A 26464-nucleotide genomic window follows, 5' to 3' on the forward strand; every position below is an offset into this window, starting at 1 on the left:
TCTTGAGACTGGTCTTGAGACCAAGACCGATCTCGAATACTATAACACTGGTTGTGTGGCTCAGGTTCTACCTGTTTTGCAACACCTGGGAGTTGCTTGACATCCTTCCCTTTGCTTATTTTTATTTACAATCTATTCTATAATTATGTCATCCTGATTGGCTATACTGTAATTTTACTTGTTGTTATATTCTGTAAATGATATCTGTGTGTCCTGGTAGAGTGATCCCTCCTCAGTACCTCTTCCTGAGGTGTAGTCCTTTTTTTTCCTGTAAGAATTTTTCTTTTTCTTTTCTTTTTTTTTGGGAATCAAGGGTCTTAGGACAGAGGGTGTCGTATGCTATACATATTGTAAAGCCCCTTGAGACAAATTTGTGATTTGTGATATATCCGGCTATATAAATAAAATTGCTTTGACTTGACTTTGACTTGACAATTGAATTTTGAGTTGCTTGACAATATAAGCAGAATTCAAACTATATTGATGATAAAAATTCTGCGTGAGGGTAGGTTTTCTACGTGAAGTTAGCTGTCATGTCTTGACAAAGTGCACCCTGTTTCTATTAGCAGTCTATCTATGTATATGACCTTCAGCATGAATAGAGACAAAATGTCAATGAGGGAACTGAGACGGTGATGCAACAGCCACAGCTGCCTGCTGGAAAGGCCAACTGTGGTATGTTTCCACCGCAGCACTGCCACTATCCTTGTTAAAAATAAGACAGGATAACTTTTCACTCATCATACTGAGTCACTGCAGCAGCAGATAAAAATAGGATACAGCACAGAAGAAAACAACAGTCACTCTATATCACATTGTACCCCCCACAGTGTGTTCAACCTTTGCAATAGTTCCTCAAACACAGCAATTAATAAAACAACTCATTAAAATTCTCAAATTCATAAATTCATATGGCCCAAATAAGGTTGTATATTAATTTGTTTACCTTTTGTAGTAGTAGTTTACTTTATTTTGAACAAATAATCATAATAAGAGCATGTACATTTCAGAACAAGCAAGAAAAACCAACAAAAACTAAATACTCAGCAAACATATCTTTTAAAATAATTGTAAATGATTCAAATAAGGATTCCCATGTTCAAAAAAGTGAAGGAAGAAGTTAAAAGAACCTTTCTGGTCCTACCTATTTTTTCTACTTGTGTATTTAAATACATATACACATTTGTTTTTTCTTTTTTAGCTATCACCTACCCTTGTTCATGTTTCATCTGTCAGTTAAATCAAACCAAATAATAACCCATCCAAACTAGACATAATATATATATATATAACCCCAAGAACAATACAGTCAGCACACAATCACCTTAAGTCCTTCTCCTACCTTTAAGATGGTTAGGAGATGGGTAACTGACCAGCCTATTGATTATCTTAATCAGATTAAGCTCTTCTTTTCATTACAATTTGGGTTCAGGAGTAATTGTTTAACTGAGACAGTAAACTACTTTTGTAGAATGCCTGTGGAACGGAACTACTACATTTGAGTCAAAGTTGGATAAGGGCGGTATATTTCGGGAAGTGTGTTTAAATATGAAGAATGTCTTCAAATCTGTCACCCATTAAATTACACTGCTTAAACTTTATAAATATTGTACATATCTGCATCGCCTCCAATAAGCTCCTCCAATTCTCCACGTTCGAATGGTTTCGAACCTTCTGTCACGCTTGTGACTTTGTGTTTCCTGTTTTATTTTGTAATCTGTTTGTTCTCACTTGTCTTGTCCAATTTACTTCCTGTTTTCTGTTTTCCCGCCTGTCTGATTGTTCTGCCCCGCCCTGATGTGTTCCACCTGTTGTATCACCTGTCCCTTGTTAGTCCTTGTTACCTCTTGTATTTAGTCTCTGTCTTTCCCTTGTCTGTTGTCAGATCATTGTATGTTGTTTGGAGTGTCTATGTGTCATCTACCCTGTTGGTCTCGGTGTTCCTGATGTTTTGCCTGTTCCTGTTTTGGATTCTGCCTGTTTCTGTTTTTGTTGGATTTTTGCCTGCTGTTCCAGGACACCTTTTGTTCATTGGATTTCATTTTAATAAATCCTTCAGATTACTCTTGTTTTCTGCCATCTTGCATTTGGGTCCTACATCCCCTGAAACTCCTGACAGAATGATCTGACCACATTGCACCCAGCAAAGAGGCTTATTTTCCGGTGGGTTCCCAGTTTTTGTTTTTTCTGTCCTACTGTTTTGCCGCTCCAAACCGATCTGGACATGGAGCCTGCACACGCTATGTCAGAAGAACTATGTGACTTACTTTTTGACCTAGTTGAGCTGAAGACCTTGTGGAAGGAGGCTACCAGTGAGTACCTTAAGGAGTCAATTTTGTTGGAAGCTCGTGAGAAGGTGTCAAAGAAACCCTGGCTTAATGACTCTATTCCTGCATGGGCTAAACGTTTTCTTTCCACTCCAACTCCTCCACCTGCAAATGAGTTGTGTTTGTCTACGCCTGTTAGCTCCACCAAGGCTTCTCAAGTTTTCGGTCTACTCCAGTGCCAGCTAGCACCCACTAGCCTGCCTGCTTTTTGGGCTGCTAGCAGTGTGGCTACTGGTTCTCTGTTTTTGACCCCGTCTGTTCCTTTGCCCGCTTCGCCCAGTCCTGTCTCTCTACCTGGAGGAGAGCCAGAGACCCATATGACTTTGTTTCAATATTTTGCCATGTCGGTTAAAAAGACTGAGGAGGCCAAAGCAGCCAGCCTTTCAGCTGGAAGGGAAAAGTCTAGTACAGCTACTAGCAGCTCCCCTGACCTCCTATCTGTCAGCTCATCAGCTACCCGTTCAGCAGATACCCTCAACTGCAAGCAATCCTTTGAGGGAACTCGCCTAGCCATATTCCCTGGGAACCGTGGAGGCCGGAGATGGGGTAGAAGACAACATAGCTCCCGACGCCATGCCCTGCTTCATCCTCTCTTCAGCCCAGAGTCCTCGCTGTCCAGCGGCCTCGAGCCTGTGCTGTCCAGCGAGCCAGAGCCTGAGCTGACCTGTGTTCCTGAGCCTGAGCTGACCTGTGTTCCTGAGCCTGAGCTAACCTGTGTGCCTGAGCTAACCTGTGTTTCTGAGCCTGAGCTGACGTGCAACCCTTCTGTTCCCGAGCTGACGTGCAACCCTTCTGTTCCCGGGCTGGCGTGCAGCTCTCCTGACCCTGGGTTGACGTGCAGCTCTCCTGACTCCGGGTTGACGTGCAGCTCTCCTGAATTCAAGCTAGCTAGCAACCTCCCTGAGCCCCGGCTAGCTAGTAACCTTCCTAAATCCAGGCTAGCTAGCAAACCCCCTGAATCCAGGCTAGCTAGCAACTTTCTTGAGTCCCGGCTAGCTAGTAGCCTTCCTGAGCCCAGGCTAGTTAGCAGCTCTTCTGAATCCAGGCTAGCTAGCAGCCCCCTGGAGCCCAAACTAGCTAGCAGCCCTCCTGAATTCAAGCTAGCTAGCAACCTCCCTGAGTCCAGGCTAGTTAGCAGCTCTTCTGAATCCAGGCTAGCTAGCAGCCTTCTTGAGCCCAAGCTAGCTAGCAGCCCTCCTGAGTCCAGGCTAGTTAGCACTCTCCCAGACCCCAGGCTTGCTAGCAGCCTTCCTAGTGTCCCCAAGCTGCCCAGTTCCCCAGCACTGCCCAGCTTCCCCGAGCTTCCTAGCTTCCCCAAGCTTCCTAGTGTTCCTGAGTTCCCTCGTGTCCCCAGGTTGTCCTTGATCCCAGAATCCCGGCTGGCTAGCAGCCGCCCTGAGCTTCAGCTGGCTAGCAGCTTCTCTGAACCCCGGCGGGCTAGCAGCCTCTTAGATCCCCAGCTGGTTCGCAGCATCCCTGATTCCCGGCTGGCTAGCAGCCTCACAGATCCCTGGCTGGCTAGCAGCTTCCCAGAATCTCCGCTGACGTGCAGCCTCCCAGAACCGCCGCTGATGTGCAGCCTTCCAGAACCGCCGCTGATGTGCAGCCTTCCAGAACCGCCGCTGATGTGCAGCCTTCCAGAACCGCCGCTGACGTGCAGCCGCCCAGAACCGCTGCTGACGTGCAGCCTTCCAGAGTCTCCGTTGACTGCTCTGCTGGAGTCTTCCAGTCGTCCAGAGTCTTCGATGACCACCCTCCCAGAGTCTACGTCGACAGACCGCCCAGAGTCCACGTCTACGGGCAAGCCAGAGGCCTTGCTGGTCTCCGGCGTCCCAGAGACTGTCCCTGAGGCTTTGTTGGTCTCCGGAGTCCCAGAGACCTCCCTAGTGACTTTGCCTTTGTTCTGCCCCCATGAGACTTTGCCTGTGGCGGTCAGGCCGACTCCTGCCCCTCGTGTCCTGTCGGCGGTCAGGCCGACTCCTGCCCCCCGTGTCCTGTCGGCAGTCCGGCCGACTCCTGCTCCCCGTGTTTTGTCGGTGGTCCGGCCGACTAATGCTCCAGTTACCCTGTCGGCGGAGTTGCCGACTCCTGACCCTGTTGCCTTGTTGTCTGTTACTGATCCTGTTACCTTGTTGGCAGACACTGGCCCAGCTGACCCGTCGCCTGTCTCCAGCCCAGCTGACCCGTCGTCTGTCTTCAGCCCAGCTGCCCCTTCATCTGCGGAGCCTGCCTGGCCACCAGAAGGGATTCGCCTTCGCCGCCAGTCTTCAGAAGGGATTCGCCTTCGCCGCCAGTCTTCAGAAGGGATTTGCCTTCGCCGCCGGCCTTCTGATGGATTTCGCCTTTGCGGACGGCCTCCAGAGGGGTTTCGCCTTCGCGGACAGCCGCCTGAGGGGATTGGCCTTCACCGCTGCCCTCCAGAGGGGTTTTACCTTCGTCGACGGCCACCTCGGAGTCCTCGCCGTCCTGCTTGGCCGCCTGAGGGGTTCTACCTTCGCCAACCTGTACGGCCACCTGAGAGATTCTGCCTTCGTCGCCGGTGGCCAGAAGGTTTCTGCCTCCGTCGCAGGCCGCCAGAGGGATTCTACCTTCGTTTCTGCTCTCTGCCCCCTGTTGCCGAGGCCTCTCTGCCCCCTGTTGCCGAGGCCTCTCTGCCCCCTGTTGCCGAGGCCTCTCTGCCCCTGTTGACGGTCTCTCTCTGTTCCCTGTGACCCAGGGCGTTTTGCCCCAGTGACTCTCTGTTCCCTGAGCCCCAGTGACTCTCTGTTCCCTGTGCCCCTGTGACTCTCTGTTCCCCGGGCCCCAAGTCCCGCTCCCGTTTTTGTTCGTCCTTTCTGGGCTCTTTGATCCTTTGTGGACATTGATAAAAATGTTTTGGTTTTTGGGCCGTCTGGGAGCCGTCCCTTAAGAGGGGGGTTCTGTCACGCTTGTGACTTTGTGTTTCCTGTTTTATTTTGTAATCTGTTTGTTCTCACTTGTCTTGTCCAATTTACTTCCTGTTTTCTGTTTTCCCGCCTGTCTGATTGTTCTGCCCCGCCCTGATGTGTTCCACCTGTTGTATCACCTGTCCCTTGTTAGTCCTTGTTACCTCTTGTATTTAGTCTCTGTCTTTCCCTTGTCTGTTGTCAGATCATTGTATGTTGTTTGGAGTGTCTGTGTGTCATCTACCCTGTTGGTCTCGGTGTTCCTGATGTTTTGCCTGTTCCTGTTTTGGATTCTGCCTGTTTCTGTTTTTGTTGGATTTTTGCCTGCTGTTCCAGGACACCTTTTGTTCATTGGATTTCATTTTAATAAATCCTTCAGATTACTCTTGTTTTCTGCCATCTTGCATTTGGGTCCTACATCCCCTGAAACTCCTGACACCTTCTGCCTCAACTCAAAAAGACCAGCCTGGACATAAGGTGAGACTAGAAAGCAAATGCACAGTATGGAGCTCTCAAAACATTTGTTGTTACAAATTTTCAGCGACTCAACTGTTATCCAAAAATCAAATCAGTACCATGAATCAAAACTACTGTATAATCACGAACGATTATGAGACAATGGGCCTCTGGGCACAGACATGTCATTTATTATGAAAAAAAGTCCTCTGATTCCAGTTTCTTAAATGGGAATATTTTCCAGTTTTTCATTCCTCTGTGACACTAAACTGAAGATCTTTGAGTTGTGGACAAGACATTTGAGGCTTGGGCTTTGGGAAACACTGATCGACATGTTTCACCATTTTCTGGCATTTTACAGACCAAACAACTAATCGATTAATCGAGAAAATAATCAACAGATTAAAGTGACTATATGTAAGTTTTTAATGATTCTGAAACTCACAGAATGATTTGCGGTAGGTAGACAGAGCTACAGTAACACATGCTAACGGGTCACAGATTTCTTTCTAACACTGGAAAGCCAGTGTTAGCATATCCAGCCTTTTGAGCCAGGTAAAAGGAAAGGAGATTTCTTTATATAGGCCTAATTGTTTTTTAATGTTATTTTAGAAGTTATCTGCTTTAGTTATGGCTGATATACTGGGGCACAACCATCACAGGAAAGAAGGAAATTAAACGAAGAACAACTAAAAGCTGAAAGGGAAAGTGAAAGACAATCGGTGATAACGTGAGTCACAATCGGTCGGGGAGACAATTACAGGATTGGTCGGGTCACGGGGGCAGCAGCTCCAGCAGGGGATCCCAAACTTTCCTTTCCCAAGCCACATTAACCAGCTCCGACTGGGGGATCCTGAGGCGTTCCTAGGCCAGGTTGGAGATATAATCCCTCCACCTAGTCCTGAGGCCTCCTCCCAGCTGGACGTGCCTGGAACACCTCCCTAGGGAGGCGCCGAAGCAAAGGAGCAGCAGATCTACTCCAAGATCTTCACGGATGACTGAGCTTCTCACCCTATCTCTAAGGGAGACGCCAGCTACCCTCCTGAGGAAACCCATTTTGGCCGCATGTACCCTGGATCTTGTTCTTTCGGTCATGACCCAGACTTCATGACCATAGGTGAGGGTAGGAACGAAAATTAACTGGTAGATTGAGAGCTTTGCCTTCTGGCTCAGCTCTCTTTTCGTCACAACGGTGCGATAAAGTGAATGTAATGCCGCCCCCGATACCGCGCCGATTCTCCGACCAATCTCCCGCTCCATTGTCCCCTCACTCGCGAACAAGACCCAAAGGTATTTAAACTCCTTCACTTGGGGTAAGGACTCTTTCCCTACCTGGAGAAGGCACTCCATCGGTTTCCTGCTGAGAACCATAGCCTCAGATTTAGAGGTGCTGATCCTCATCCCAGCCGCTTCACACTTGGCTGCGAACCGATCCAGTGAGTGCTGAAGGTCACAGGCCGATGATGCCATCAGGACCACATCATCTGCAAAAAGCAGCGATGAGATCCCCAGCCCACCGAACTGCAACCTCTCCCCACCCTGACTACACCTCGATATCCTGTTCATGAATATCACAAACAGGATATTCCCCAGAGCTTTCAGTATTTCTGGACGGATCTCATCAATCCCTGGGGCTTTGCCACTGTGAAGTTGTTTGACTACCTCAGTGACTTCCACCAGGGAATTGACGACAATCCCCCATCATCCTCCAGCTCTGCCTCTAACATAGAGGGCGTATTTGTTGGATTTAGGAGTTCCTCAAAGTGCTCCTTCCACCGCCCTATTACCTCCTCAGTTGAGGTCAATAGCGTCCCATCCTTACTGTACACAGCTTTGATGGTTCCCCGCTTCCCCCTCCTAAAGTGGCGAACGGTTTTCCAGAAGCATCTTGGTGCCGACCGAAAGTCCTTCTCCATGTCTACTCTACTACTTTGCCTCTTTCACGGCATAGGCTGCAGCCCTTAGGGCCCTTCGGTACCCTGCAACTGCCTCTGGAGTCCTCTGGGATAACATATCCCGGAAAGACTCCTTCTTTAGTCGGACGGCTTCCCTGACCACCGGTGTCCACCACGGAGTTCGAGGGTTACCTCCCCTTGAGGCACCTAAGACCCTACAACCACAGCTCCCTGCCGCAGCTTCAGCAATGGAAACTTTGAACATGGGATGAACGAAAAGCTCCGCCGGAGGTGTAAGTTTAAAGTCTGTCGGACAGGAGCCTCCTCCAGACATTCCCAGTTTACCCACACTACCCCATTTGGGCTTACCAAGTCTGTCCAGAGTCTTCCCCCATCCCCTGACCCAACTCACCACCAGATGGTGATCAGTTGACAGCTCTGCCCCTCTCTTCACCCGAGTGTTCAAAACATACGGCATCAGATCAGATGATACGATTATAAAATCGATCATTGACCTTTGGCCTAGGGTGCTCTGGTACCAAGTACACTTATGAGCATCCCTATGTTCGAACATGGTGTTCGTTCTGGACAATCCATGACTAGCACAGAAGTCCAACAACGAACAACCATTAGGGTTTAGATCAGGGAGGCCTTTCCTCCCAATCACACCTCTCCAGGTGACTCCATCATTGCCCACGTGCGCGTTCAAGTCCCCCACTGGAGCCCCATGCAGGACTTCACTCAAGGTCTCCAAGAAGGCTGAATACTCTGAGCTTTTGTTTGGTGCATATGCACAAACAACAGTTTGAGTTTGAGAGTTTTTAGCTGCGCTCAGCCGGGGGCTTGTGAGTATCCCCACACCCCCCCGGCACCTCACACCCCTATCCAGAACTGAGACTGTGCATTGAGGTAAGCCCCACCAGATCTCCACCTCCCGCACAAGTTCTGGCTCCTTCCCCCACAGCACACAGAGAGGTGACATTCCACGTCCCCAGAGCCTGCCTTTGCCGCTTTTGTGCAAAGCAGTCACTAGAATCAACACAAACTGTATAGCCACATAACATATAGCCACTTTAATCAACAATGAAAATAATTGTTAGTTGCAGCCCTAAAGGCCCCCCTCTCCTCTTACATAGGAACAAGATATCCAGTATGAAAAGGGAATCAAAACGACTCCAAACGACACAGCCGTCGTTCAGTAATCTAACTGCGACATTACCTGTGTGATTATAGACCACATCACTGATGCAGACCATGTTCCAGTCTTTCCTCAGCGTCTCCACCAGATTACCGACATCTCCCCAGGTATAGTGCTTCCCCTCAGGCGAGAAGTCAGGGTTTAACTCCAGCTGATCAGCCATGGAGTAGCAGAAGCCAGACACACCAAGCTTCTGCAGCGGGGTGAAGTGGATCATGTTGTAACCTACACAGAACAGAGCCAAGAGAGTGATTATTTGTGTGTGTATATATTATATATAATAGTAACATTTTAGATATAGCTTAAAGTCATGGGTTAAGGTCACTGGGTTGGATAGGTCAGTCATAGAGGCACCTGCCAGAGTTCATACAAACAAAGCACAGAAAAAAGTCCCATAAGAGATCAATGCACGGAAAATAAATCAGATAGGTTAATCTGTCTCTGGGGGCAGATCTTACACCATTACTGAAGTTTGATTGACACATTTTGGGCAAATCATTTGGGAGAGAAATCACTGCACCTGAGAAGCCCTGTGGTGAGGAGCAGATAGTAACAACAGTGTTTTTCAGGTGTTGCGCTAATCACTCTTCCCAAGTAGCAGTGCTTCGCCTTCTGAGAATATAGTTCCCAGTATGTATACGGTTAGAAGATGGCTGTGTCTCATGTGATCTTGTTATTTGTACACGCTCTGACTATACAAATCACAACATGTAAATAGGAAAATGTTGGCGTTATTTTGGCACTTATTGGGAGCAGTAGGCTAGTTGGAGCCGGTAACCTCCAGGATCTGTGCTAAGCTAGGCTAGCGGTGGGTGCAGTCGGTGAGTTACGACACGCACGGAGATGAGAAGGGTATGTATGGACTTATCTAACTCTGGGGGATACGGGGAATACGCTAAAGTCCCAATAAGTCGGCGTGTTCCTTTAAGGTCTGTAGATTGCACCGATTTTTTTTTAAGTCGATCTGGTTTAATCTATAGAAAGAGTTTGTTAAAGTATGACTCCTAGAAATGGCAAAAAATGCACTTTAATTGAACTGTAAACTCAGAGTGGCTGACTTCCTATTGAGTTTAGGGTACAGCCCCAATAGTATTTTTAATATGTCTCAATGTTACATATCCGTACCAATTTCCTTTTGTGCATATGAAATTTAAAGGAGGGGGCTTCAACTTTGAACATTTGTAAGGGGTGCTATTGAGCCATATATACCCAAGCAAAAAAGCAAGTTTTCGCCAGTTCGGATGCATGTGCAAATATTGATGAGTTTTCATGCACCTTAACTCCTTAAAAATGTGATTCATTGGAGGGAATAATAATCAATTGTGCTTCACTGCTGGTCAACAATATATTAAATATATTGACAAAATATCCAAATATCTGAATCGTAAATGTAAAATACTTGTATTGTATTGAAACTTTTTTTTATAGGAAAATTGCTCTGTGTTGGTTCATCAGTTTGTTTGTTTGCTGGCCCACTTACCAGTCTCCTTTGCGACCCTGACCCTGTCAAGCCATTTGTCCAGCGGGCCGAGGCACTTGGCCAAGTATGTTTGGCTGCAGATGCAGTCCAGTGGAAGGATGACATCATTGGCTCCCACCCTTAGCACTGGATCTACTATGATGTAACCTCCACCCACTTTCTCTTTATCCCTGTAAAACAAACAAAAAATAAACACTCACAATTGACACATATCAGTTAATGCATGAACACCAAATGGATTGGACATGCATGCCTGTACATGTAAAGAAGTAGCTCTAAATGATGGTCAGTGCAATGGTTACAGTGTAAATTGACCAGGCACTGTAGTCCATTTATTGCGCTTGCACTTGTTTGTTAATTTCCATGTTCCAAGCTTCCGAGCAACAGTAAACACATCAACACAGGAGAGTGTGTCATGCACAGATCTCTGATGCACAAGTTGTTCACTTGTACACACGTAAGCACAGTCTGTTTAAACCGCAGCATCACTGATGCACATGTTAAATATAAACCAATGGGTTACTGCTGCTGTTCACTACATCTGGACTGATGTTTTTCAGTGCAACAGTCTGGAGGGTGATCTGTTTCACTCAGTCCTTTTGTAAACTAGGTGTGGAGATAATTGTCACTTACTGTAACTGTCACTGTGAACCAACCAGGTTAATCACATTGTTGATGCTCAAAATGCACGTTTGTGGTTGGCGATTCTGAAACTTGTATGTGCATCGGGGGGCGCATTGTGTCTGGCCCACGGCCCTTATCGTTCTGTTTACCGTGTGTTCTGTGTTTTGCCGAACATCCAACAAGTGTCTGCTGGATACTGAAAAATTACTCATCATTTGTTTTTACAAAACAAGCTTTTATACAGACTTTGTGCCAGGTGTGATTATGTCCGGCTGCCTGTATAAGGTGCCACACCAACCTGCTGATCCTGGTGTGGCAGAGTATTTCCTACATTCCCAGATCAGCAACATTGACTATTAGCGCTTCATTTTAAATTTGTGGCTGTAAAATAGTTGTAGATAATTTGTTAAGTTATATTTTATATCTATTTTTTATTTTTTTTATAGGGTTCCACCTACTACCTAAAGGGCCTTTCAGACCAAAGGTGGCAGCACACCGCTGCGCTCTGAAAGCTATTGTTTCCAATGGCTAGCGCCGCGCCACGACAGTGTTTCGCTGCGTTAAGCAAACTGCGGGCAAAATTCAACCTGGTTGAACTTTCGGCGCAGCATGCTCTAGATGTGCGTTGAACCGAGCAGCAAGCGCGGCGCAAACCGTGTTTGGTCTGAAAGGCCCTTAAGATGCTGGATGTTACGGTTTAGGGATATTTCTGTTACCAGTTTGTTCATTTCTGTCGTCTTTATTGTTTATTTGTGCATGTTCCCTGTGTTTGTATATTCTGTATATTTCTGTTTAGTTATCTCCTGGTTTATTGTGTATTTTTTGGTTAATTTCTGTGTTCTGTGTTCAGTTTCTGTATTTAGTTGATTTCAGGTTTTTGTCGGTGGTTCCTGTTTCCTGTTTTATTTTGATAGTCTGTTTTCTGTCCTGTCATGTCTAGTTTTACTTTTTGTGTTTGTTGACTGTCCTGCCCCGCCCTGATGTGTTTCACCTGTCGTGTCACCTGTCCCTCATTTGTTCATTACCTCATGTATTTAACCCCTGTGTTCCCTTTGTCTCTTGTCAGATCATTTGTATTCCCTTGTGTCAGTTTGTGTGTGTCCGCGTCAGAAAGTTTTCCGTGTCTCCTTTTTCTCCCCGGTATTGGTTTTTGCCTACAGCTCACAGGACTCCCTAGATTTGTTTTTGTTTTCTGGAGGAAATAAATCTTTGAGTTTCAACACTGCTCCTGCCTGCCTGTCTCTCTCTGCGTTTGGGTCCTTTTTCCCCTGCTGATTGCAACAGAACGATCTGACCAGACATGGACCCAGCGGAGAAGCTTCTCTTTAAGAAGAAGGTTTTGGAGTTCGGCTGGACCGCACCCCCCTCTCCTGGAGAAGTTCACCATCCAGCAGCAGTGGTTGTCGGAGAGACCGTGGGTGAGTCACTTTGTTCCCCAGTTGGAGGTTATTAAGCACTGGCTAAATCACTTTTTTCAAGCCACCTCCAGTGACTCACCCACCAGCCTGCTTCCTCCCCAGTCGGCAAACGCTGTGGCAGTCGGGGCATGTATTGTCGATCCGCCCACTTCCCCTCCGGCTTCCCCAGAACGCTTGTTGGATTACTCAGAGGCCCAGTCAGCGTATGCCCCCAACCACCAGCCGTCCTATGAGGGTACCCGCCTGGCTGTTTTCTCTGGGACCCGCGGAGGTCGCAGACGGGGAAGAGGAAGACATGGCTCCCGTCACAATGCCCCGCTCTTCACCCCAGAGTCCTCGTTCCCTAGCGTCCCCGAACTGACGTGCAACCCTTCTGTTCCCGAACTGACGTGCAACCCTTCTGTTCCCGAGCTGACGTGCAACCCTTCTGTTCCCGAGCTGACGTGCAACCCTTCTGTTCCCGGGCTGGCGTGCAGCTCTCCTGACCCTGGGCTGGCGTGCAGCTCTCCTGACCCTGGGCTGGCGTGCAGCTCTCCTGACCCTGGGCTGGCGTGCAGCTCTCCTGACCCTGGGCTGGCGTGCAGCTCTCCTGACCCTGGGCTGGCGTGCAGCTCTCCTGACTCCGAGCTGGCGTGCAGCTCTCCTGACCCCGAGCTAGTTAGCAGCCTCCCTAATCCCCGGCTAGCTAGCAGCCCACCTGAATCCAAGCTGGCTAGCAACCTCCCTGAGCCCCTGCTAGCTAGCGATCCCCCTAAGCCCCTGCTAGCTAGCGATCCCCCTGATTCCCCGCTAGCTAGCATCTCCCCAGAATCCAGGCTAGCTAGCAACCTCCCTGAATCCGGGCTAGCTAGCAACCTCCCTGAGCCCCGGTTAGCTAGCAACCTCCCTAAATCCAGGCTAGCTAGCAAACCCCCTGAATCCAGGCTAGCTAGCAACTTTCTTGAGCCCCGGCTAGCTAGCAACCCCCCTGATTCTCTGCTAGCTAGCATCTCCCCTGAATCCAGGCTAGCTAGCAGCCTTCCTGAGCCCCAGCTAGCTAGCAACCTCCCTGAGCCCCAGCTAGCTAGCAGCTCCCCTGAATCCAGGCTAGCTAGCAGCCTTCTTGATCCCCGGCTGGCTAGCAGCCTCTCTGAGCCCCAGCGAGCTAGCAGCCTTCCTGAGCCCAGGCTAGTTAGCAACCCCCCTGAGTCCAGGCTAGCTAGCACTCTCCCAGATCCCAGGCTAGCTAGCAGCCCCCCTGAATTTAGGCTGGCTAGCAGCCTCTCAGAGCCCCAGCTAGCTAGCAACCTCCCCGAATCCAGGCCACCTAGTAACCCCCCTGACTCCAGGCTTGCTAGCAGCCTTCCTAGTGTCCCCGAGCTTCCTAGTGTCCCCGAGCTTCCTAGTGTCCCCAAGCTTCCCAGTGTCCCCAAGCTTCCCAGTGTCCCCGAGCTGCCCAGTGTCCCCGAGCTTCCTAGTGTCCCTGAGCTTCCTAGTGTCCCCAAGCTGCCCAGTGTCCCAGCACTGCCCAGCTTCCCCGAGCTTCCTAGTGTCCCCGAGAGTGTCCTAGAGTTTCCTAGTGTCCCCGAGTTTCCTAGTGTCCCCGAGTTTCCTTGTGTCCCAAGGCGGTCCTTGATCAGGGATACTAGCAGCTTTCCTGATCCCCGGCTGGCTAGCAGCCTCCCTGAATCCAAGCTAGCTAACAACCCACCTGAGCCTAGGTTAGCTAGCAGCCTCTCTAGTCCCCGGCTGGCTGGCCACTCTCCTGAATCCTGGCTGGTGTCCAGCCCCCCTGAACTGGCTATAGCCCCTGAGACCGCCTCTGAGACTTTGCCGGTCTCCGGCACCCCTGTGACCACCCCTGAGACCGCCCTTGAGACCACCCCTAGGACTTTGCCTTTGTTCTGCGCCCCTGAGACTTTGCCTGTGGTGGTCAGGCCGACTCCTGCCCCTCGTGTCCTGTCGGCGGTCAGGCCCACTCCTGCCCCTCGTGCCCTGTCGGCGGTCAGGCCCACTCCTGCCCCTCGTGCCCTGTCGGCGGTCAGGCCCACTCCTGCCCCTCGTGCATTGTCGGCGGTCAGGCCCACTCCTGCCCCTCGTGCCCTGTCGGCGGCCAGACTGACTCCTGCCTCTCGTGTCCTGTTGGCACCCCAGTCAACCTCTGCCCCGGTTGCCTGGCCACCTGACTCCGGCCCAGCTGACCTGTCGCCTGACTCCGGCCCAGCTGACCCGTCGCCAGGCCCCGGCCCAGCTGACCCGTCGCCTGGTCCCGGCCCAGCTGCCCCTTCACCTGCGCAGCCTCCCAAGGGGCTCCGCCTTGGCCGACCTGCAAGGCCCCCAGAGGGGTGCTGCCCTCGACATCCTGCCTGGCCGCCTGAGTGCCCTCGACGTCCAGTACAGCCACCTGAGAGATTCTGCCTTCGCCGGCGGTGGCCAGAAGGTTTCTGCCTCAGTCGCAGGCCGCCAGAGGGATTCTGCCTTTGTCGCCGGTGGCCAGAATCCCCCTCGGTGTTCCTCCGAGTGGCCCCGCTCTGTGTTCCCCCGAGTGGCCCCGCTCTGTTTTCCCCAGTGACTCTCTGTTCCCTGTCCCAAGTGGCCCCTCTGTTTCCCCCAGGCCTCACCGGCCCTCTGTTTCCTGTGCCCCAGTGACTCTCTGTTCCCTGTGTGCCAGTGATTTTCTGCTTCCTGGTCCCCAGCGACTTTCTGCCTCCCCCGAACTCTCTTTCGCCCTCCCTGGGTTGTTAGTTTCTTTTTTGGACGTCTGATATCCGCCCTTGAGGGGGGGGCTCTGTTACGGTTTAGGGATATTTCTGTTACCAGTTTGTTCATTTCTGTCGTCTTTATTGTTTATTTGTGCATGTTCCCTGTGTTTGTATATTCTGTATATTTCTGTTTACTTATCTCCTGGTTTATTGTGTATGTTTTGGTTAATTTCTGTGTTCTGTGTTAAGTTTCTGTGTTTAGTTGATTTCAGGTTTTTGTCGGTGGTTCCTGTTTCCTGTTTTATTTTGATAGTCTGTTTTCTGTCCTGTCATGTCTAGTTTTACTTTTTGTGTTCCCGCCTTTGTTGATTGTCCTGCCCCGCCCTGATGTGTTTCACCTGTCGTGTCACCTGTCCCTCATTTGTTCATTACCTCATGTATTTAACCCCTGTGTTCCCTTTGTCTCTTGTCAGATCGTTTTGTATCCCCTTGTGTCAGTTTGTGTGTGTCCGCGTCAGTCAGTTTTCCGTGTCTCCTTTTTCTCCCCGGTATTGTTTTTTTTTTTTTTTTTTTTGGTTTCAACACTGCTCCTGCCTGCCTGTCTCTCTCTGCATTTGGGTCCTTTTTCCCCTGCTGATTGCAACACTGGACCCCCCGTAATGTATGACTGAAGAGTTTGCCCTCATTCACTTTGTTATAAACTTAATTTATGTAGCATATATTCAATTGTCCACTTTTAAGTCTACGAATGGGTGGCGAATGATACTTCCTCTGAAGTCTCCAGTTTCTGAGCTTGTACAGTAGCTTCTCTTTTGGAATAATATAGCTACCTTCCTCAAGAATCCCATAGTCCATTAGAGCTGTTGGGACTTTTATTTTTAATAAGCAGTCTCCAAATGCAATTTCCTCTGGTTAGTCAAAATATGTGTTTCTGTCCTGTCAATATTAAGGGGAGTTTAGTTTGCTGCTAAGATGCGATCATGATCAGTAGTACTGTAGCATGTGCACATACTAGCATGTGAGAATAACAGTGAAAAGATCGCTATTTTAACGTAGTTTTATTGATGCCGTTGCCCGGGTCCAATTTTTCCCGCAAAGTCACAGAATCTTTTACGACAGACAGCGCTACAGTAACACATTCTGAAGGGTCACAGATTTCTTTGTAACACCAGAAAAGCCTGTGTTAGCATATCCAGCCAGGTAAAAGGTAGCAAGAGATTTCTAGGCTAGGCCTAATTGTATTTTATTATTTCAGAAGTTATCTGTTGTAGTTATGGCTGATACTGGGGCAGGACCATCACAGGAAAGAAGGAAATTAAATGAACTAAAAGCTAACAGAGAAAGTGAAAGACGACAGGTGAAAATGCAAATCAACTTCGGGGGATTGTAAATTATTCAAAACCCACCCCAAATTGGCCCTCAGGTACGTAATATTTCTATTTCATTCATAAAATGACTTTACAATGCGCGATGTAGTTGTACGTCAGTAGCCAACATTAAATTACGTCCCTCCTTCCATTTAGAGCGGACGTGTTATTCCTTTTAGTCCGTGTTTGTGTTGGCCTACTATTTTCTTTGCCCTTGTCCCCCTGTACTTGTGTAAAGCGTCCTTGGGTTTTATGAAATGCACTATATTAATCTAAGTTATTATTACGTTGGTTGCTACAACAATCTATTAATGCTTTAGCTCGTGACACAGTGACAGTGATACCCGGTTTAGCTCACGAGACACAAGTAGGCTAAATTACCATATGCAACACTTGAAATGCAACGATGCTTCTGTAATGTTTAAAAAAACATTACCGCTTTTGTCCAAAGCGGCCACTAAAATCAACACACACTGAAAGTTACATATAGCCACTTTAAAGGTGCTCTAAGCGATGTTGGGTGATGTCACTTCTTGTTGACGTTCAAAGTATTGTCAAACAAAACGGAGGCTAGCTCGCCCCTCCCTCCTCCTCACCCCGTCCCCTTCCCCTCCCCTCTGTGCAGTAACCCCCCCAACCCCCACCCCCAAATCCTTCTTGTCGGTTATTGCCTGGAACACTGGTTGTTATGTTTGGTGGTGCAGGTTGGCGCAGTTTGTTTTTGTTGCCATTTGTGGAGCCTGGGCTGTCTGCAGAGACCGCGTTTTTTTACAGTGTGTTCAGGGGACAGGCAGCTAGCAGATAGTGAAGAGATGTTTTTTACAGTGTGTTCAGGGGACAGGCAGCTAGCAGATATTGAGATGTTTTTTTACAGTGTGTTCAGGGGACAGGCAGCTAGGGGATAGTGAGGAGATGTTTGCTGTATGTGACAATAAATGTTGTAGCCTAAAAACGTGTGACATCGCTTAGAGCACCTTTAAGTAAATAAGTAATAAAGGGAAGTGACAGTACAGAAGTACTAAACAGTAGTAATAAAATATCAAGTATATGATATACACGAATTATTGAATATATAATAATGCAGTAGTGGTGACAAAGCAACTTACCCACAGGAGAAGTAGTACTGGTAGGATCCAGCCACCATTAGGTCCAGTCTGCAGTATTTATCACAGTCATCCTCCCAGCCATTTGGGTAGACCCAGTCCAAAGGACGGAACTTTAGGCGATCAAACTTGTGGCCTTTTGCAGGGTAGTTGGTGTAGACCTGGACTTCCGTACCCTGGAGGGTAGGGCCAAGACGGAACTGCAACTCAAAGCCTGAAAACAGCAGGAGAAATGAGGACTACCAGAATACACTGTTAACCCATGGTGCAAGTCAGGCTGTATTTCACCTGTTTACAATAAGGGTTCTTTAAAATGACTAATTAATTCAATTTGAAAGCAGCATTGGGTATGAGTATAACCATTCCTTTCCTCATTTATGTTAAATCTAAAATAAAGAGCCTTGCTCCCTGTGAAACTTCCTGACTGAATAACAGGTTGAAAAGATGAATTAATGGCATAATCAGATAGCCTTGCATTGAAAAGACCAGACTGGAAAAAAGTGACCCAGTTGCAGGACCACACTTTGAAAGGTTAAACATGTAAGACATGGTGAGTGTGTTGTATTATTTAGGTTTAGTACAGTTGCATTGTACTTCTAGCTGAAAATATAGCGGTGCTATATATTTGTGGTGTAGTGTGTGCAGCACATGCTTCGCTTTAAGTGCATAGTAGTCCTACCTTGTTCCAGACGGAACAGAGCTCGCTCCAGTCTCTCCATGGCAATGAGCAGCAGCAGCAGCGGACCTGTGCTCGGTCAGCTGACCTCTATGCTGTCCTGTTCTATTTAGGCTGGAGAGAGAGACAGCACTGACATAGCCTGGTAACATGAGACAGCTCTGCACACTTTATGGAGGACCTCGTCTGACAAACTATTGATACATAATAAAAAGTAAATTGATTTTTTTGTTACTAAAACTGCCTTCCCATGAACAAGCCTTTATGCTTCACATAATATAATATGCCACAATAAGTGCACTTATGTGGAATTTGCCTTGGTGAACGGTGCACACATAAACAAACAAACACACATATTTAACATTAATATGAAATAAACAATAAATACAGAAAAAACAAACAAATATATAGACAACTTCAACTTGTTCTGGGAGAGGCCCAGCCTGCTGAAACATGATGGTCTCCACCCAAACCGACATGGAGCCAGGCTGCTATCTGACAACATAACGACCACACTGAAAGTTAAGTATTGACATTCTGTTGAAAATATCCCAGATTCATGCCCCCCAGGTATTCAGTTCAGTTCAGTTCAATTTTTTTATTTATATAGCACGTTTAAAAACAACCATAGTTGACCAAAGTGCTTAACAAAGTTCAAAATCAATTAGATAATATACACAAACAATACACAGTATACAATACAAAATAACCAACAGCACAACAACAAGGTCAAGATATCAAAGCTCAACTTGATTTGAAAGCCAAAGCATAGTAATGGGTCTTAAGCAAGGACTTGAATGTTTCAATGGTCTGAGCTGTTCTTACATTAATAGGTAGACCATTCCAGAGGTTTGGAGCAGCCACTGCAAAGGCTCGGTCACCTTTGTTTTTTAACCTGGATCTGGGCACATCGAGGAGCATCTGATTGGAAGACCTCAGTGCTCTGACAGGTGTGTGGACATGTAAAAGCTCTGATAAATAAGAAGGCGACAACCCATTTAAGATCTTGAAAACAATTAATACAATTTTAAATTTGATCCTGAAACAAACAGGAAGCCAGTGGAGCGTGGCCAAAACCGGTGTGATGTGGTCGCACTTTTTTGTCCCAGTTAAAAGTCGAGCTGCTGCGTTCTGGACTAACTGTAACCGACGAAGGGATGACTGATCCAATCCAACATACAAAGAGTTACAGTAATCTAAAATGGACCCTAAGGGCAGCATGTACAGAGAAAAGAGCATGGGTCCCAAAATGGAACCTTGGGGGACCCCACAAGAAAGAGGGGCAGCAGATGAAGAGCAATTCCCAAGGTGGACAGCAAAACTCCTATCTGCCAAGTAAGATTCAAACCATTTTAGGGCTATGCCCGTAATGCCAACACTTTGTTTGAGTCGGGATAAGAGGATAGAGTGGTTGACAGTGTCAAAGGCAGCAGTCAAATCTAAGAGCACTAAAACAGCGGAGTTTCCTGAGTCAACCGCTAAGAGAAGGTCGTTATGGACTCTTAGAAGGGCAGTTTCAGTACTGTGGCGGGGCTTAAAACCAGACTGGAACTTTTCATAAATACTAAAATCATCTAAAAATGATTGTAGTTGATTAAAAACAACCTTCTCCAATATTTTAGATAAAAAGGGAAGTTTAGAAATAGGTCTAAAATTAGACAAAACTGAAGGATCCAGATTTTTCTTTTTTAAAAGTGGTTGCACGACAGCATGTTTAAAAGCAGCTGGAACACACCCTGAGCTGAGAGATGTGTTAACCAGGGAAAAAATACTAGACCCAACAGTGTTAAAGACATCTTTGAGTAAGCGGGCAGGGATACTGTCCAGCAGGCAGTTTGCAGGACGAAGCTGCTTAACTACGTCCGAGAGAACGTGTAATGTAACTGGCTCAAACTGCTGGAAGACAGCTGGGCATAACGAAGGAACAGAGGGGTCACTGGTAAAAGCAGGGGATAAAAAGCTCAGGCTAACAATTTTATCTATGAAGTGTTTCAGGAAGTTTTCACACAACAATATGGATGGCACAGCACGGTCAGTTTCACAAGGGTTAACAAGAGAGTTGAACACTTTAAAGAGAACCTGAGGCCTCTGGGTGTTACTAGCAACCAGGTGAGATAAAAATGAGTTTTAGCCGATTTTACTGCTCCCTGGTATTTATGTAAGGTGTCCTTTAAAATGTGAAACGACACTTGAAGTTTGTCCTTCTTCCACTTTCTCTCAGCAGTTCTGCAGGTACGTCTGAGAGAGCGGGTATAGTCATTTAGCCAAGGTTCTGTAAGCGCTTTAGTGCGTTTCTCCCTCCATGGAGCAATAGAGTCGAGTATCTTAGTACAAGTAGAGTCAAAAAGGTTGGTGAGTTCCTCCACATTAAGATTACAATCTTCAATACTGTACAGCACTGAGTCTTTAAAGGCAGCAGAAAACTGTGAGGCAGTTAGAGGATTAATTGCACGCACACTGCGTGCGGGAGCAACAGTTGAAGTGTCCGAGCAGGGGACAACTATAGTAAATACAACGGGCAGATGATCCGACATACAAGTGTCACATATTTCATCAATGGCAACATCTAAGCCATATGACAGTATGAGATCCAAAGTATGTCCTTTTTCATGTGTCGGGCCAGAGACAGACTGCGTAAGATTAAAAGAGTCAATAAGATTAAGAAAATCCTTAGACATAGGTCTGGATTCGCAGCACACATGTATATTAAAATCACCAACGATTAAAAAGCGATCATATTTTAACGCAATCCCAGCCACAAAGTCAGCAAAGTCCTGAATAAAATCCTTGTTAAACTTTGGAGGTCGATACACCACCGCACATAATACAATCACTGGAAGATTCGCCTCAAACAGCTGCAGCTCAAAGCTAGAGCAGCTGTCAAACAGAATCTCCCGACACTGAAAGGCACACTTAAACGCAGCGGCTAGTCCTCCACCTCTACCTGTGGTCCGAGGGGAACTGAGGAAGCCACATCGAGGAGGAAGAAGTTCAGAGAACGGCGTGTATTGTATGTAAGGTATTGATCCTAATGGCACTTTACAAGTGAATGAATCTGAAAATGTTTTCTGCAGGGTAACATGTAGTACTAGTACTATTCCAGTTATAATCAACAATAGACCATACAAAGTGTTGAATCCCCTAAGTAATAAGAAGTTGACTGCAAACATAGTCAATTTAGCATCCAGTTCACGTCAGCCACAACCTGCCCCAAAAAACGAGACAGTGTCTGTAACTCGACTCAGATCAGTTAAATCACAGGTAACCAAAAGAGGGGCAATACTTAACAACCTAATTGGAATTACAACTACCACTGCAATGATAGAACAGGATAGGAAAATTAGATGCGGTCTACTAAATATCAGATCTCTGTCTTCTAAAGCAATACTAGTAAACAAATTGATATCCGATAATCAAATTGATCTATTCTGTCTAACTGAAACCTGGCTGGGCCATGAAGAGTATGTCAGTCTAAATGAAGCCACTCCTCCCACTCATATTAATACTCAAATTCCTAGAGGCTCAGGCCGAGGGGGGGGGGGGGGGGGGGGTTGCAGCCATATTTGACTCAAACCTGTTAATTAATCCTAAACCTAAACTAAATTATAACTCTTTTGAAAATCTCATTCTTAATCTTCAGCATCCAACATGGAAAACAGTACAGCCTATTATATTTGTTGTTGTCTACCGAGCACCAGGTCCATATTCTGAGTTTTTATCTGAATTCTCAGAGTTTTTATCATGTGTAGTCCTAAAATCAGACAAAGTACTTATTGTAGGTGATTTTAATATCCATGTGGACGTTGACAGCAATAGCGTTAGTACTGCTTTCAACTCACTACTAGATTCAATTGGTTTCAGTCAGAGTGTGCACGAGGCCACGCACTGTTTTAACCACACCCTTGACCTTGTGCTGGCATATGGCATCAAAATTGAAGACGTAATAGTATTCCCGCAAAATCCTTTATTATCAGACCACTTCTTAATAACTTTCGAATTCTTACTACCCGACTATACGAAATTAGATAAAAGCTTCTACACTAGAAGCCTATCTGACAGTGCTATAGCTAAATTTAAGGAAGATATTCCAACAGCACTAAACTCATTACCGTGCCGTAATATAACAGAGGATCTTTATGTAAACTTTAGTCCCTCTCAAATTGATAATTTCGTAGACGGTGCTACGGCTTGCCTACGGACTACTTTAGACTCTGTTGCTCCCCTTAAAAAGAAGACGATGAAGCAAAGGAAACTAGCACCTTGGTATAACTCCCAAACTCGTAAATTAAAGCAAATCTCGCGCAAACTTGAAAGTAAATGGCGTTCCACCAAACTGGAAGAATCTCGTTTAGACTGGCAAGACAGTCTGAAAACCTATAGGAAGACCCTAAGAAAGGCCAGATCAGACTATTATTCATCACTAATAGAAGAAAATAAGAACAACCCAAGGTTTCTTTTCAGCACTGTAGCCAGGCTGACAGATAGCCACAGCTCTATAGAGCCATCTATTCCTATAGCTCTGAGTAGTGATGACTTCATGAGTTTCTTTTACGATAAAATTATAACAATTAGAGATACTATTCATCACCTCTTGCCCCCAACCTCTAATGGGTCACCTTTAACTGACAGACTGCTAGAAAGAACGACTAGACCTGACATAAACTTAGACTGCTTTTATCCTATAAACCCTCAACAATTAATGCTAAAGGTCTCTTCAGCAAAGCCATCTACCTGTCTCTTGGACCCCATCCCAACGAGGCTACTTAAAGAAGCGTTACCCGTGGTTAACACTTCATTGCTAGATATGATAAATATGTCTTTATTGACAGGTTATGTACCGCAGTCATTTAAAGTAGCTGTGATAAAACCTCTACTGAAAAAACCCACCCTCGATCCTGAGGTCTTAGCCAACTATAGACCTATATCTAACCTTCCCTTTCTCTCCAAGATCCTTGAGAAAGTAGTCGCTAATCAGTTATGTGATTATCTACATAGCAATAGCTTATTTGAGGACTTTCAGTCAGGATTTAGAATGCATCATAGCACAGAGACGGCACTGGTGAAAATTACTAACGACCTTCTAACTGCTGTGTCCATACTTGTCTTATTAGATCTTAGTGCTGCATTCGATACTATTGACCATACCATCCTCTTACAGAGACTGGAACATTTAGTTGGCATTAAAGGAATCGCACTAAACTGGTTTAAGTCCTACTTCTCTGATCGATCGCAATTTGTTAATGTTAACAATAAACCCTCCAATTACGCTAAAATTAACCATGGCGTTCCTCAAGGCTCAGTGCTTGGACCAATTCTATTCTCCTTATATATGCTTCCTCTAGGCAATATTATTAGGAAACACTCAATTAACTTTCACTGTTATGCGGATGACACCCAATTATATCTGTCAATTAAGCCAGACGAAACCAGCCAGCTAGCTAAACTTCAAGCTTGCATTAAAGATATAAAATCATGGATGGCCTACAATTTCCTGATGTTAAAATTAAACAAAACCAAAGTTATTGTGCTGGGCCCGAAACACCTACGAACCTCATTAGCCGAAGATATAATTACTCTGGATGGCATTGCCCTGGCCTCCAGTACTACTGTCAGAAATCTAGGAGTTATTTTTGATCAGGATCTATCCTTTAACGCCCATCTAAAACAAACCTCTAGAACAGCCTTTTTTCACCTTCGTAACATTGCTAAAATTAGGAACATCCTATCTCAAAACGATGCAGAAAAACTAGTCCATGCATTCGTTACTTCCAGGCTGGACTACTGCAATTCCTTATTATCAGGATGCTCAAATAAGTCCCTTAGGACTCTCCAGCTGATCCAGAATGCTGCAGCGCGTGTTCTGACAAGAACTAAGAAAAGAGATCATATTTCTCCTGTATTAGCTTCTCTCCATTGGCTTCCTGTAAAATCCAGGATTGAATTTAAAATCCTTCTTCTGACCTATAAAGCTCTAAATGGTCAAGCTCCTTCATATCTTGAGGACCTCTTAGTACCTTATTGTCCCACTAGAGCACTACGCTCCCAGAATGCAGAGTTACTTGTGGTTCCTAGAGTCTCTAAAAGTAGAATGGGAGGCAGAGCCTTCAGCTATCAGGCTCCTCTCCTGTGGAACCAGCTCTCAATCTGGGTTCGGGGGGCAGACACCATCGCTACATTTAAGACTAAACTGAAAACTCTCCTCTTTGATAAAGCTTATAGTTAGGGAGTGAGTAGTTGCAGTGAACGCCTAGACCGGCGGGGCAGGGTGTATAGCTGCAGACACAGCACCCCTGCTTTTCTCTGCTTCTCTTTACAGTCATCAGATTTACCTATCGTATAATCAATAATATAGTGCCTCTCCTAGTTATGCTGTTAAAATTCTAGACTGCCGAGGAAGTTCCTTCTTATGACACGCTCTTTTCTTTTGTTTCCTTTTATGCACATCCTGTCCCAGAAGTGCTTGTTACTCACCTAGCTCTGGGGAGTTTACTCCCCGGAGTCCTTATGTTTCTTCTTCGCCCAGAACATCGCCTCGGATTAGGGCGACACCAAGACCTGGGTCTTGGGTGCAGCTGTGGCTATGGACCTGCTACACCCTGCTACACTCTGCGATTCCCTGCAATGCCCGGCTACGTCCTGCTGCGTCCACCGCGTCCACCCATGCTCTGCTGTGCCACGCTACATCCCGTACCGTAATAACCCCAACCGTCAGACACCGCCCACCAAGAGTCTGGGTCTGCCGAGGTTTCTTCCTAAAAGGGAGTTTTTCCTCGCCACTGTCGCAATAGCCACTGCTAATGCTTGCTCTTGGGGGAACTATTGGAATTGTTGGGGCTTTGTAAATTATAGTGTGGTCTAGACCTACTCTATCTGTAAAGTGTCTCGAGATAACTCTTGTTATGATTTGATACTATAAATAAAATTGAATTGAAATTGAATTGAATACAAAGTAACTTGCATAAGAAAAAAGGCTGAATGGGTTGAGTGCAGAATTTGCAAAGAATATATAGTAAGTGGAATGGGCAGATGGAGGTTGGTGCAAATGTAGTGACTAGGAATGAGGGGGGGGGGGTATAGAGTCAATGTCAGTGGTGGTCCTGGGTCTTGTTAATGAGGCTGACTGCAAAGGGGAAGAAACTGTTTTTATGTCGAGAGGTTTTGGTCCTGATGGGTGGCAGCCTCCTGCCAGAGGGGAGGGGTTCAAAAAGTTTATGTCCAGGGGGAGAAAGGGATCAGCTACAATCTTTCTTGCCCACCTCAGCGTCCTGGAGGCATACAGGTCCTGGAAGGACGGCAGATTGCAGCCAATCACCTTCTCAGCAGAGTGGATGATACACTGCAGCAGGGTCCAAAATTAACTTTTTCGTCCAGCAGCCAAATGGCTAGTGAATGTTCAAATTTGACCAGCCACTCAATAGATTACCATTGTTTTTTTTAACTGGTGAGTGAAGCAAATCTACCAGCCAGTCAATGGTGCTAATTTTGGAGCCTGCACTGCAGTCTTTACAGACACAGATACAGATGGATCCTTTATTAACCCTTGTGTTGTCCTCGGGTCAAATTTGACGTGTTTTCAATGTTTTTTTATATCACAAATATGGGTTTCTTTCAACCAAACTGCCTAAAAATAACATGGATGCATGGATGTACGTTGTATTGAACCCATACAATGTTCTTTGCAGGTAAAATGAATGATTACTTCCATTGAATTTTGGGTGTTTTATTCAATTTGAAAACATTTGAAAACACATTGTCTGTGATTTTACTCAACATCCTCTAAAGTAAACTATTAGTCACTCAAAAATCAGGTAATATGTCATTTATATAAGGTTTATTGATAATTTTTTTTAAAATTTTGAACCAGAAGGAAAACAACAAGTTCCTGGTCGACTGGAAGACAACACAAGGGTTAATCCTTTACAGGAAATTACAGTGCAACAGCAGCTTCAAGACAAACATAACACTACACATTTCCTTAAATATCTTCCATTCCTAAAACTGTAAGTTCAAATACAATACATAAATACTACTACCATAAGTGCATAGTTATTTCTGTGCATTATAAAACCTTCTAGCCGGTAAGAAGGACTTCCTGTATCTCTCAGACTTGCACCATAGTGTAATCAGTCTCTGACTGAAGGTGCTGCTGTTAATCACCTTCAGATCGTGGAGTGGGTGTGCATGGTTGGTCATTATTGTTCCCAGTTTGTTGAATGTTCTGACCTCTGCCACCTGCTGGACCGTCTGTGGTTCAGACCCAAACCACCGAGCCGGCCTTCTTGATCAGCTTGAGTTGGTAGATGTTAAATGACCTT

The 26464-nt window shown here is 46.2% G+C and overlaps 1 protein-coding gene across 2 annotated transcripts in view; it reads right to left on the minus strand.

Moving 5' to 3' along the window:
• The window catches only part of LOC116055780 (glycogen debranching enzyme-like), a 75101-nt gene extending 56853 nt beyond the window's left edge, over positions 1 to 18248 (minus strand). For both annotated transcript variants that reach the window (XM_031307801.2, XM_031307800.2), the window contains exons 1-4: positions 18153 to 18248; positions 17477 to 17687; positions 10281 to 10450; positions 8822 to 9025 (exon numbers count right to left, since the gene is read on the minus strand). In XM_031307801.2, the coding sequence (XP_031163661.1) occupies positions 8822 to 9025; positions 10281 to 10450; positions 17477 to 17687; positions 18153 to 18192 (625 nt within the window). In that variant the 5' untranslated portion in view covers positions 18193 to 18248. The remainder of the gene's footprint in view (positions 1 to 8821; positions 9026 to 10280; positions 10451 to 17476; positions 17688 to 18152) is intronic.
• Between the last annotated feature and the right edge of the window lie 8216 nt (positions 18249 to 26464).

Source organism: Sander lucioperca, chromosome 23, assembly GCF_008315115.2.
Source record: "Sander lucioperca isolate FBNREF2018 chromosome 23, SLUC_FBN_1.2, whole genome shotgun sequence".
Lineage (NCBI taxonomy): Eukaryota > Metazoa > Chordata > Actinopteri > Perciformes > Percidae > Sander > Sander lucioperca.